The sequence below is a fragment of the Microcebus murinus genome, chromosome X, assembly GCF_040939455.1.
Source record: "Microcebus murinus isolate Inina chromosome X, M.murinus_Inina_mat1.0, whole genome shotgun sequence".
Lineage (NCBI taxonomy): Eukaryota > Metazoa > Chordata > Mammalia > Primates > Cheirogaleidae > Microcebus > Microcebus murinus.
The window spans coordinates 120,918,107-120,930,403 of NC_134136.1; the positions used below are offsets into that span (position 1 = coordinate 120,918,107).

The 12,297-nt window shown below is 39.5% G+C and overlaps 1 protein-coding gene across 1 annotated transcript in view; it reads left to right on the top strand.

The window, feature by feature from the left end:
- The first annotated feature begins 5,043 nt into the window (after positions 1 to 5,043).
- JADE3 (jade family PHD finger 3) overlaps positions 5,044 to 12,297 on the top strand; it is an 81,606-nt gene continuing 74,352 nt past the window's right edge. The window contains exons 1-2 of the mRNA XM_012749719.3: positions 5,044 to 7,156; positions 7,952 to 8,031. Coding sequence (XP_012605173.1) covers positions 7,066 to 7,156; positions 7,952 to 8,031 — 171 coding nt within the window. The 5' untranslated portion in view covers positions 5,044 to 7,065. The remainder of the gene's footprint in view (positions 7,157 to 7,951; positions 8,032 to 12,297) is intronic.

Here is a 12,297-nt window from a genome sequence, read left to right on the forward strand (position 1 = left end):
AACTGAGGTGCTTTTTGCATGTACAGAGACTTGGATAGAAAGCAAAAGAGTGAATAATTATAGGGGAGGATATCTGGGGAGTTTCACTGAGGCGATCCAAAGAATGAGTAGACCAGGTTGGGGGAAAATGGGCTGGTCAGGGTAAACAGGGGGAGGAATTATAGGCAGAAGGAAGAGCCCCATGCAAAGGCCGGCAACAAGATGAATGTGTTCACAGAATCACATGAGGCATACCATGTGAGGAACAACTGGGAAAGATAGGGGAGCAGCAGCTGATCAGGCCTGACAGACTAGAGCCAAAAGAACACTGTGGGCCTTCTAGGCCATGCTCAGGAGGCTAGGCTTAGAAGGGGGACAGCATTCTTGACCTCTGGCTTTGGGGTCAACTTGGAGTGCTTATTGCCAATGTAACTGCCAGCTCTGCCCTCTGGTGGCCATGTGGCTCCAAGCATGTTTCTGAGGCCCAATTTCCTCATCTGTGAAATGGCTGCTGATGATATGTATAGGACTGTTGTTATGATTAGAAATCATAAACAAAGATATAAAGATTTACCATCATGGAATTATTCTGCTGCTATTTATTGGTCTCTGTCATTTTTCTACAGTAATTAAAACAACAGTATTGTCACAGAAATGGGTAGATGGATCAAATGGACTTTAATAGCCCAGACCCAGCAATTAGCTTGTTTTCTTTTCTAAAAATCATTGACGACTCATTTTCATATTTCCCAAGACTGGTGTTAGTGGTATTAGGTAATCTATTTCCTAGGCTCTTTACTGATAATACAATATTTTTGTTTCCATCTATAATAAAAAAATGGTTGTTAGTAATAGTTTAAAGAACATCAAATTTTGCAGAGTCTTAAAAATTTCCCTCTGTCATGAATGGTTTGGTAACTCTAAAGAACACACTATCATATAAAATAAAAGTTTATCCAAACTACACGAGCCCAGAACTTCAGCTGAGAGGAAGACCCATCTCACAAGTCATCTTAGGTCTTCTGAAACTCCCAGGTGAGGAGAGAGTGTCCATGCTTAGTTGGCTTTCTTCACTGAGAGTTTTAGAGAATAAAAGTATTTCTTCTATGGTAAGTGTTACTCTTGATCCCATCATGAGTCATCCATATGGAGGTTGTATTCAGTAGATACAGAAGTTTTCTACTGCTACTCTTCTAGATACCACCTAAACAGTTCTCATTGGTAAAATGTTACAATAATTTTTAAAAGTTGTTTTAGCTTTATTCAAGGTATAATTTATACACTATAAAATTCATTCATTTTGAAGTATACAGTTGTGTGGGTTTTGGTATATTTACAAAGTTGTACAGCCATCACCACCATCCAATTTTAGACCATTTCCATCACCCCAAAAAGAAGTGCTATGCCCATTTTTACTCAGTCCCTATTCTCACCCTAAATCCTCGTTAACCACCAATAGATTTATAGATTTGCCTATTATGTACATTTCATGTAAATACAATCAAACAATAAACGGTCTTCTATGTGTGACTTCTTTCACAGAGCATATGTTTTTGCTAAGTGTTTTTTAACCTGTTTTACATGTTGTAGCATGTATCAGTGCTTTGTTCCTTTTTATTGCTGAGTGGTATTCCATAGTATGAATGTACCACAGATTGATTGACCATTGATCTGTTGAAAGACATCTTGGTTGTTTCCAGTTTGCGCTATTGTGAATAAAGCCACTGTAAACGTTTGTATAAATGTAAAGTTTTCTCTCTCTGGGATAAATGCCCAGGAGTGCAATTGCTGGGTCTTAGTTGCATGTTTAATGTTTTAAGAAATGACCAAATTATTTTCTAGAACAGTTGTACCATTTTACATTTCCATCAGCAATGTGAGTGATACAGCTTCTCCACATCTTCTCCAGTGTTCAATATTTTCACCATCTTTTATTTTAGCCATTCTAATAAACATGTAGTGATATCTTATTGTGGTTTTAGTTTGCATCGCCCTAATGGCTAATGATGTTGAACATCTTTTCACAGCTTATTTGCCATGTGTGTTCCTTTTTGGTGAAATGTCTGTTGGTTATTAATTAGGTCATTTGTTTCCTTACTATTGAGTTTTCAGAGTTCTTTACACATTCTGAATTTAAATTCATTGTCAGATAAGTGTTTTGTAATAAATATTATGTGTGTGATATGTGTAAATATTTTGTCCCATTCTGTAGCTCTTTTCTTTTCTTTTTTTTTTTTTTTTTTTTTTTGCATCTTCTTAACAGGGTCTGTCTTAGAGCAAAAGTTTTTTGTTTTTTAAAAATATATAATTGGAGAGTTTATTTGGGCCAAGTTTGAGGACTGCAGTCTGGGAACGTAGATGTAAGTTACCCTGAATATATACTGCCCAGAGCAAACATTTTTAATTTTGATGAAGTCGCATTTTTCTTTGCCAAACCATACTTTGGGTATCAATTCTAAGAACTCTGCCTAACTCTAGATCTTGAAGATTTTCTCCAGTGCTTTTTGTAACTGTTTTATAGTTTTACATTTTACATTTAAGTCTGTAGTCCATTTTGAGTTAAATTTTGTGTAAGGTGGGAGACTTATGTTGAGGTTTGTTTTCTGTTTTTGCTTATTTCTCTAGTGCCATTTGTTAAAAAGGCTATCTTTCCTTCATTTGATTACTTTTTTACTTTTGTCAAAAATATCCTGGGCATATTTGTCTGGGAGTATATTCACTTTTAATAAGGCAAAAATATATTAGGTTGTGGTAGTCAGAATAATGAGCCTTCAAAGATGTCCATGTCCTAATCCCTAGAACCTGTGGATATGCTAGGTTACATGGCAAAGGGGACTCAAGGCTGCTAATCAGCTGACTTCAAAATAGGGATATTATCTTGGATTATCCAGGTGGGCCCCATGTAATCACAAGTGTCCTTAAAAGTGGAAAAGGGAAGCAGAAGAGAAGGGACAGAGAATGAGACGTGATGACAGAAGCAGGATCAGATCAGAGCGATGCATTATTGCTAGCATTAAAGATGGAGGTAGATGGCCAAGATCCAGGAAATGTGAATATCCTCTAGCAGCTATAATAGGCAAGGAAATGGAGTCTCCCCTAGAGCCTCCAGAAAGAATGCAGCCCTGCTGACATCTTGATTTTTATCTCAGTGAGACTTGTGTCAGACTTCTGACCCTCTAAACTGTAAGGTAATAAATTTATGTGGTTTTAAGCCACTGCATCTCTGGTAATTTGTTATTTCAATTTTAGAAAAGCTCCCAATACTGATAGTTAGGATTTTAAATGTTTGGGCATGCCATTTATCTGGCAAGTTTGTATGTATGGAACACCCTATGATATCAGACAAAAGAAGTGCTGCTCTAGGTAGATTTGTGCATTCAATGGGCAGTAGTTAGAAAATATTACTTTTATTTCTGTTTAAATTTCTACATTCATTGTGACTTTATACATTACTTTTTGATAGGAAGTATTTTGTTGTTGCTGCTATTATTGTTTTTGTTTGCATTTCAGAAGAGTATTTTAATGTCTTAAGTTTTGCACCAAGATGCCAAATGTAGCTGCAACACACATTTATGTAATGGGAGGCTAACATTCTATTTAAAGAAATATTCAATTGACTTTGAAATAGGACAAATAGAAGCTTAGTTAATGATCCTGATACTTGTACTCTTATTAGTTTTACTGGTTTATTATAATCTTATTAGTTTTAAATGACAGCTTTATTGAAATATAATTCATATACCATACAGTTCACCCACTTAAGTATACAATTCAATTATTATATTCACAAATATATACAATCACCAGAGAACACTTTGAATATGTTGTCCCACTGTCTTCTAACTTCCATTGTTTCCAATGAGAAGTTAGCTCTTAATCTTATTTGGGCTCTCTTATGTGATGAGTTGTTTTTTTCCACCTACTGCTTTCAAGATTTTCTTTTTGTCTTTGTCTTTCAGCAACTATGATATATCTGTTTGTGGGTCTCTTTGCATTTATCCTGCATGGAGTTCATTGAGTTTCACAGATATATAAATTAATGTTTTTTGGTAAATTTGGGAAGTTTTTCTAATATTTTTTTTTGCTCCTTTTCTCTCTTCTCCTTGTCATACTCCCATTATGTATATGTTGGTGGACTTAATGGTGTCCCACATTTCTCTGAGGTTCTGTTTATTTTTCTTCATCTTTTTTCTCTCTATTCTTTGGCTTCTGTTGACCTATTTCAAGTTCACTAATTCTTTTTTCTTCCAGTTCAGATCTACTGTCCAGGCCCTTTAGTGAATATTTCATTTCAGTTATTACAGTATTCAACACCAGAATTTCCATTTGTTCTTTTTTATAGTTTCCATTTCTTTATTGATATTCTCTATTTGACAAGATATTGTCATCATACCATTTTTCTTTAGTTGTGGTTTTCTTTACTTCTTTGAACATATTTATATGGCCAATTTGAAGGCTTTGCCTATTAAATCTGACATCTGGCTGCTCTCATAGGCAATTTCTGTCGCTTGCTTTTTTTGCTAGTGTATGAGTTATACTTTCCTGTTTCTTTGCATATCTCATAATTTTTTGTTGAAAACTGGGCATTTTAGATAAGTATATTGTAGCAACTCTGGGTACTATTCCATCCCCCAAGGCTCCTTATTGTTATTTGCTTGTTTACTTCTTTAGTGACTGGCTGGATTGTTTTATTGAAGTCTATTTACTCAACCACCCTTCCCCCATCCTGCAGTATGAAGCCTCTGATGTTTCTCCTCAGGGGCACAACCTTGGATATGCTCACAGTCACCCTGGGATGGCAGTAGTTGTGGCAGGGCTCTCTTTGGCTGTCTCTTTCCCTGACCACACCCAAGTGTTAAGGTCCACTAATTGCTTGCTGATTGTTCTGTTGTTTGTTTGTTTTTTTTTTTTTTTTTTTGAGACAGTCTCTCACTCTGTTGCCCAGGCTAGAGTGAGTGCCATGGCGTTGGCCTGGCTCACAGCAACCTCAATCTCCGGGGCTCAGCGATCCTCCTGCCTCAGCCTCCCGAGTAGCTGGGACTACAGGCATGCGCCACCATGCCTGGCTAACTTTTTGTATATATATATATATTAGTTGGTCAATTAATTTCTTTCTACTTTTGGTGGAGACGGGGTCTCGCTCAGGCTGGTTTCGAACTCCTGACCTTGAGCAATCCGCCCGCCTCGGCCTCCCAAAGTGCTAGGATTACAGGCGTGAGCCACCACGCCCGGCCTGTTCTGTTGTTTTTTATAACATCCTAGAGCACAAATTGCACCACAAGCTGATCCAATCAAATTAGGGTCCTCTAAAAGGATAGTTCCTGAGATCAGGATTTGAGATTTATTTTGACCCCAGGAGACTTCTCCCTCCTCTCTTTCTCTGGTTCTCTCTGGCGTATTAGCCAGCCTGGGCTTCAACTTCTCTATACTCAGTTGCAAGTGAAGACAGTTCCATTGGGGGAAAGAATTGGAGCCCTCTATTCTGTGCCCTGCCTCTCTCCCTGGGAAATCTCTGAGCCACAGTTCTGGTGTAGAGGATGGGGACAGTGGTGAGCTTCTCTCCGTGTGGCAGCCTCAGGTCTCCCTGCTTTGCCTCTACTGGTGTAGAACCCCCACTTACGAGCTGGGGCCAGGGCAGTCAAGGCCTCAGTATTCTTGGTGGTACCAAGCCCACCAAGGTATAGCCTCCATTCCATTGAGTAGGAACTGGGTGGAAGAAGGGAGGACCCCCTACCTGTTAGCCACACTTGTCTGGAACTTCACCTCAGTAGCAGGTAGCTGGGGGCAAGAGTTGCTGATGTCCTCTTCCTCCTAGGAAGAAAGGCTTGCAACTGGGAGCTAAGAGAGAAAGAGTTTTGTGTTCTTGTCTATACCATTCTGGCATGAGATCTGTATTGGGAGGGGAGATGGAGGGAATGGGTCTAGGTCCAAATACCATAGACTCCCACTCTACTTACTATATTTTAGTAGATTTTCTTGAATAAATGCTTCTTCATTTGCTATATACCTTTAGGATTATTTCCAGATACTTTAAATGGTGAGCTGTTTTTAAATTGAAATAATTTTCACTATTTTCACTGGGTATTAGATCTATGGAGCTCCTGACACTATCATGCCAAAAGTGGAACTCTGTAAGCTTTTTAACATACAATTTTGTTGTTATTCATAATTACTCAAAGTGGCTTTGTACTTGGATTTCTACCTCCTCAGTAGATTGTAAGTGGCTTGAAGGCAGTAGCCTTGACCTTTATTCCTTATGGAATTATGATAGCCCCTAGTAGCATTTTTGCATGTTGTGGCACATAAAAGAATGTCAGTCACTATATTACTGTCTTTTCTAGTTTGCATTTTTAGTACTTCCTTTATGACTTAAAGTGTTTAATTGTGTCTTCCTTTTTTCGTACATTCTACTGGCTATTGTGTTCCCAGAGGGTGATGCCTCCTTTTTACCTGTCATTGGCCACACTCAGTGAATAACACTTGAGCTATTAGAAGTTTTAGTCCAAAGTATTATTCACTTTTCACAATATAGGAGCTTTCTATAACATTTCTTGCAGTGTATATATAGTTATCATTTTAGATTAGGGTACTTGTTTGGGATATATGGGGACAGAGGGAATAAGAAAGGGAGAAAGGGCAGGCAGAAAAACAGTGTGGTTGTACTCAAAGGTAGGACATGCCTCACTTGTTCTTTTTTCAGACTAACCATGTCTCATGCCTTTCAACCTTGGTCCTTGATGGTGCTGCCCTAACAATTGATTTTTTTCCTTTCCTGCTCCTTCCTTATTGGAGATCCCTGGATGGTGATGGCCCCGTGGCTGCCTCTCTTTTTTGGGGGAACAGTGGACACGTGGCCACACCTGAGGCTCTGGTCAACATTGTACCGCTCATCCTCTGTAGCTTGGGCTTCCTCCTAAGGCTGTGTAGACTCACCCAATCTTTGATACAATTTGTATTGCAGGATTTCGTTACTCTAGGTCATTTGAGAATATCCTTGAAAGAAATCATTTCATTTGAGTGATTTGTCTGCTGCTACTTCTGGGATCTCTGGGACAGTATTGACTGACTGCCTTCTGGGATGGGTGTATGCTGTTTTATTCAGTGTTGTTCTGTTTCCCAGGATGCTCCAGGATGAAACGCCATAGGCGCCTCAGCAGCAGTGACAGTTCAGATGAGAGTGAGTAGAACCAGCTGGTAGCTGGTAACCTTTGTATCTATACCCCTTGAAGATTTCTTCTTTGACTTGAGGATAAGCCATTTCATGCTTCCTTCGGTGGTTAAAAAATAATGTTTCTGGGAAGGAAAGCTCAGGGTATCATTTTTCTTACTCATTTAAATTTCATTAGAGATAGATAAATTAGGTGGAAGAATTGGTTTTGTGGGGCATATAACATTTTGTTTTTCACCTTTCATTTACCTAAAAACAAAAGCTAAATTTAGTAATGCTTTAACAGATCTTCTCTAGAAAGGAAGAAAAGTATGACAGCATAAATTGTAGGCCCTGATTCTAATTGTAGCTCAAGTACTAGATGTTTGACCATGGGTCAATTATCATTTATAAAAGTCAGTGACCTTATTAACAGTAGCCTTTGGGGAGGTGCTGAAGCATACACAGATTACTTGCTCCACATCTTCAGTTTTTCCAGTTGTTTTTGCAGATATTTTTTCTCCAGGTTGAAGATGAATTGTGTTATTCCAAAACATTATGAGGCGTGATTACACCAAATCGGATCTTCTCAGCCTTAGCATTGTTGAACCTTTTGCACTCTGGGACATCACCTATAAAATGTCATTAAACTCCATTATGAGGCTCTCTTGGGTGCAGTTTGACTGTTTTCTTCAGTGGTATGAGATCTCTGTGGTCTTCTCCATCATATCTTTCATATTCTCTTGGATAACATTTAGTTTTATGACATTTAATTATATTAGTGGGTAATATATCTCAGTATTTTTTTCTAATTATCTTTTGCAGGTCCTTCTACTTCTTTTACTTCTGGCTCAATGTATAGGATCAAGTCAAAAATTCGAAATGAACACAAGAAACCTGCTGAGGTGAGCTTAGATATTCAATTATTAGACTTATGCTATAGTTTGGATGTTTATTGCCCCAAACTTCATGTTGAAATTTGATCTCAATGTTGGAGGTGGGGACCTAAGGATCATGGGGCTGGATCCCTCATGAATAGATTAATGCCCTCTTGGGGGATGGTTAGTGAGTTCTCACTTTATTAGTTCCCAGGAAAGCTGGTTGTTAAAAAGAACCTGGCACATTCCCTCCCCCAGCACACACACCTATCTCTCTCTCTCTCTCTCATATTCTCTCTCTCTCTCTCTCCCCCCCCCCTTTCTCTCTCTCATTCCCTCCCTCCCTCTTTCCCTCCCTCCCTCTCTATCTCCTTCTCCCTTTCTCTCCCTCTCTCTCCCTCTCTCCCTCCCTCCCTCTCTCTCTCTCCCCCCCTTCTCTCTCTCCTTCCCTCCCTCCCTCCCTCCCTCCCTCTCCCTCTCCCTTTCTCTCCCTCTCTCTCCCTCTCCCTCCCTCCCTCCCTCCCTCCTCTCTCTCTCTCTCTCTCTCTCTCTCTCTCTCTCTCTCTCTCTCTCTCTCTCTCTCTCTCTCTCTCTCTCGCACGCGCTCTCTCTCTCTCACTCGCGCTCTCGCTCTCTCGCTCTCGCTCTCTCCCCCTCTCCCCCTCACTCTCCCTCTGTTGCCACATGATCTCTGCACACATCAGTGCCCTTTTGCCTTCCACTGTGAGTGGAAACAGCCTGAGGTCCTCACCAGAAGCCCAATCTTGAACCTTCCAACCAGCAGAACCATGAGGTAAATAAACCTCTTCTCTTTAAAAATTACCCAGCCTCAAGTATTCCTTTATAGCAGCACTAACTGGACTAAGACAACTGTAAAAAAAAATAGATAACTGCCTCCTGCCTACATACCAAGAATATCCAGAATCTAAAGAAGATGTGAAGAGTAAAGTATGTGCCAATGGATAGGCTTGTTTTCTGATGAATTTGTTTTCCAAAAAAGATTCCATTTTCATTTCCCTTTAGGAAAACAACAATCTTCACACTGTGATTTCATTTTGGTAATGACACTTTTTTTTTTTTTTTTTTTTTTTTTTTTTGAGACAGAGTCTCGCTTTCTTGCCTAGGCTAGAGTGAGTGCCGTGGCGTCAGCCTAGCTCACAGCAACCTCAATCTCCTGGGCTTAAGCGATCCTGCTGCCTCAGCCTCCCGAGTTGCTGGGACTACAGGCACGAGCCACCATGCCCGGCTAATTTTTTATATATATATATTAGTTGGCCAATTGATGTCTTTCTATTTTTATAGTAGAGACGGGGTCTCGCTCAGGCTGGTTTTGAACTCCTGACCTTGAGCAATCCGCCCGCCTCGGCCTCCCAGAGTGCTAGGATTACAGGCGTGAGCCACCGCCCCCGGCCTTGGTAATGACACTTAAATGACTGGCTTTAGAATATTCTTCCCTTAACCAGGAAGTCAAACAGAGCCTGACATGAGGCATTGTGAAGGACCAAGAGATCTTCTGGGTTGTGATTGGAAAGAGCTAAGTTGGCAGGTGGGAGATAGTACAGGAAGAGATAGGGTAAGAGGTTGTAGTTGGAGAAGAGAAGGACTAGGTTAGCGATCATCTGAGCTGTGGGCTGTGATGGGTCCTCACAGCCTTTGGAGTACTGGTGGCCCAGGAAGAATGGATCCCTCTTTGTGATGCTGTTTGTCTTCTGCCCCAAGGGCAGCAAAGTGCCAGACTTGCACTTGAACTTGGTAATGATTTAGTGGATCCTACAGACTTTCCTCTGTGATGATTAAATGATAGGATACTAATTTTATGTGTCTTCACTTCTATGAGTAGACTTCCTTGGCTGTAAGGAAAAGAGAATGTATTGGTTTCTGTTGCTGCATTACAAATTCTTACAAAATTAATGGTTTAAAGCAGCACACATTTATTATCTCAATTTCTGTGGGTCAGGAGTCTGGGCAGGGCATGGCATGACTAGGTTCTCTGTTCAGGTTCTTTTGAGGCTGTAATCACTGTACTGACTGGGGATGTCTTCTCATCTGGAGGTTCAACTAAGGAAGAATTTGCTTTCGAGCTCATTCAGATTGGTGGTAGAACTCATCTCCTTGGAGCTAAAGGACTGAGTTCCTGTGTTCTTGCTGGCTTTTGTCAGAGAGCCACTCTTAAGTTCCTTGCCACATGGCCTTCTCCATAGGTCCTTTCACAACATAGTAGCTTACTTTTTTAGAGCCAAGAGAGGGGGAGTCTTTTCCTGCAGCTTGCTAAATTGGAGTCTTATATAACAAAATATAGTCAACCCCATTATGTTTGCCATATAACATGACCTAATCAAGGGAGTGACATCCCATCATGTTTGCCATATTATATTGTTCAGAAGCAAGTTACAGGTTCCACCTGCTCTTGTAGAAAGGGAGTGATTCCTTGGGGCTTACCAGAGAGCATTTCTCCGTTTATCATAAGTCACTTTTCCTTCATTTGCCATGGCTTTTTCTGGGCACAGTAGAATATCAGAGTGTGTTTTTGTGTTTTTCATACAGAAAAAGTTAGGGAATATAATACACATAAATAGGAATGGAAAGAATTTTCCATCTATCCAAAGGAGGCTTTGACTATGAAATGGTGAGAATGAAACCTTGCTACCTACCCCTTTAGGAAGACAACTGGTCCTAGGATATAAAGTGATTTGAGGGCTTTGGGTCTTGAGACCTATTGCCTCCAGGTCAGTGGGAATAGTAGTCTTTTGTTACAAGGGATAGTGACCTGGGCTACTGGAAGCAAACTTTTTTCATTTGTATTTCACATTCTGTTATAAAAGGGAGAACCTGGTGATGTTGTAGGACAGAGCTAGCCTTGACATTAGAAGAGCTTCATTCTATGTTCTCCTTTGCTGGCCTACTTCATTTCTCTGAAATAATTTGTTTTGTTAACATAACATGGACATTATCATACTTACCTCTCATAGCTACCATTTATTGACGTTTTATATACCAAAGCTTTACATTAGATATTAATAATTTGTTTCCCAAACGTCAGCAGTTACAAGACTATCCTTGGAAGTTTATCAAAAATACTCTTTCCAGATTCACCCTACCCTATGACATTAGTAAATTAATATTTCCAAGGAAGGTTCCTGGGCTCTGGTTTTTAAAAGGTGACTCAGGTGATTTTTATTATCAAGCACATTGGGGAAATAATACACTCTTGTTTCATTCCCCCAATAGCACTAAGAAGTAGGTACTTTTATGTTCTATTTGCAGGTGATGAGGTTCAGAGAAGTTAAGTTACTTGCCCAGGGTCATAAAAATAAGAGCAAAGTTGAAATTCAAGTTTTTATTCACCCAGAATCCTGTTTTATTAACCAGTATGTTAATAGAACAGATCACACAATCTCGGTTTGTGTGATGCATGTCTTGTGATTAGATAGAATCTATTGTTTGGGTGAAGAATAAAACAGAGATGAAGTGCCCTTCTCATGACATTTTTATTTTAGTTTTTTAGAGAAAGGGTCTCATCTCACTCTGTCATCCAGACTGGAGTGTGGCAGCATGATCTAGCTCACTACAGCCTCGAACTTCTGGGCTCAAGCGATCCTCCTGCCTCAGCTTCCCAAGTAGCTGGGACTACAGGCATGTACTACCACACCAGCTAATTTTTTGTTTCAATTTTTAGAGACAGAATCTCACTGTGTTGCTCAGTCTGGTCTCGAACTCCTGGCCACAAGCGATCCTCAGCCTCTCAAATCTCTGGGATTACAGGCGTGAGCCACTGTATCTGACTCCTTCTCATCACATTTTATCAGGGGGCTTATCATTTGGCTAAGATAATATTTATGAGGTTTCTCCATTGTAAAGTTACTATTTTTCCCTTTTCCTATTCTCTTCTTTTGAAAATGAGTCACTAAGCCTTGCCTACCATTAAGGGTGTGATATTGGTCAGAGATTAAGCTTCACCTCCTGAAAGAAAGCATTAGTTGTTAACTTATATTATTTCATAATATTCTGTAAGGAAAATTATCTTTTTGCCTCCATTTTAAAAGTTATTTATATCAATTATGGACTCATGTTTGTTTATTTGATACTTTGGGTTATAATCTAATATTACATAATTTATTGTATTCAAATTGTTCCATAAATCAGTGAAATCATCTCTATTAGTTTTCTGTTTTCAATGTCATTGATTTCTGCTCTTATTTTTATTATTCTCTTCCTTCTTCTTGCTTTGGGTTATTTTATTCTTTTTCTAGATTCTTGAGGTGGGTGCTTAGGTTGTTAATTTGAGGTTTTTCT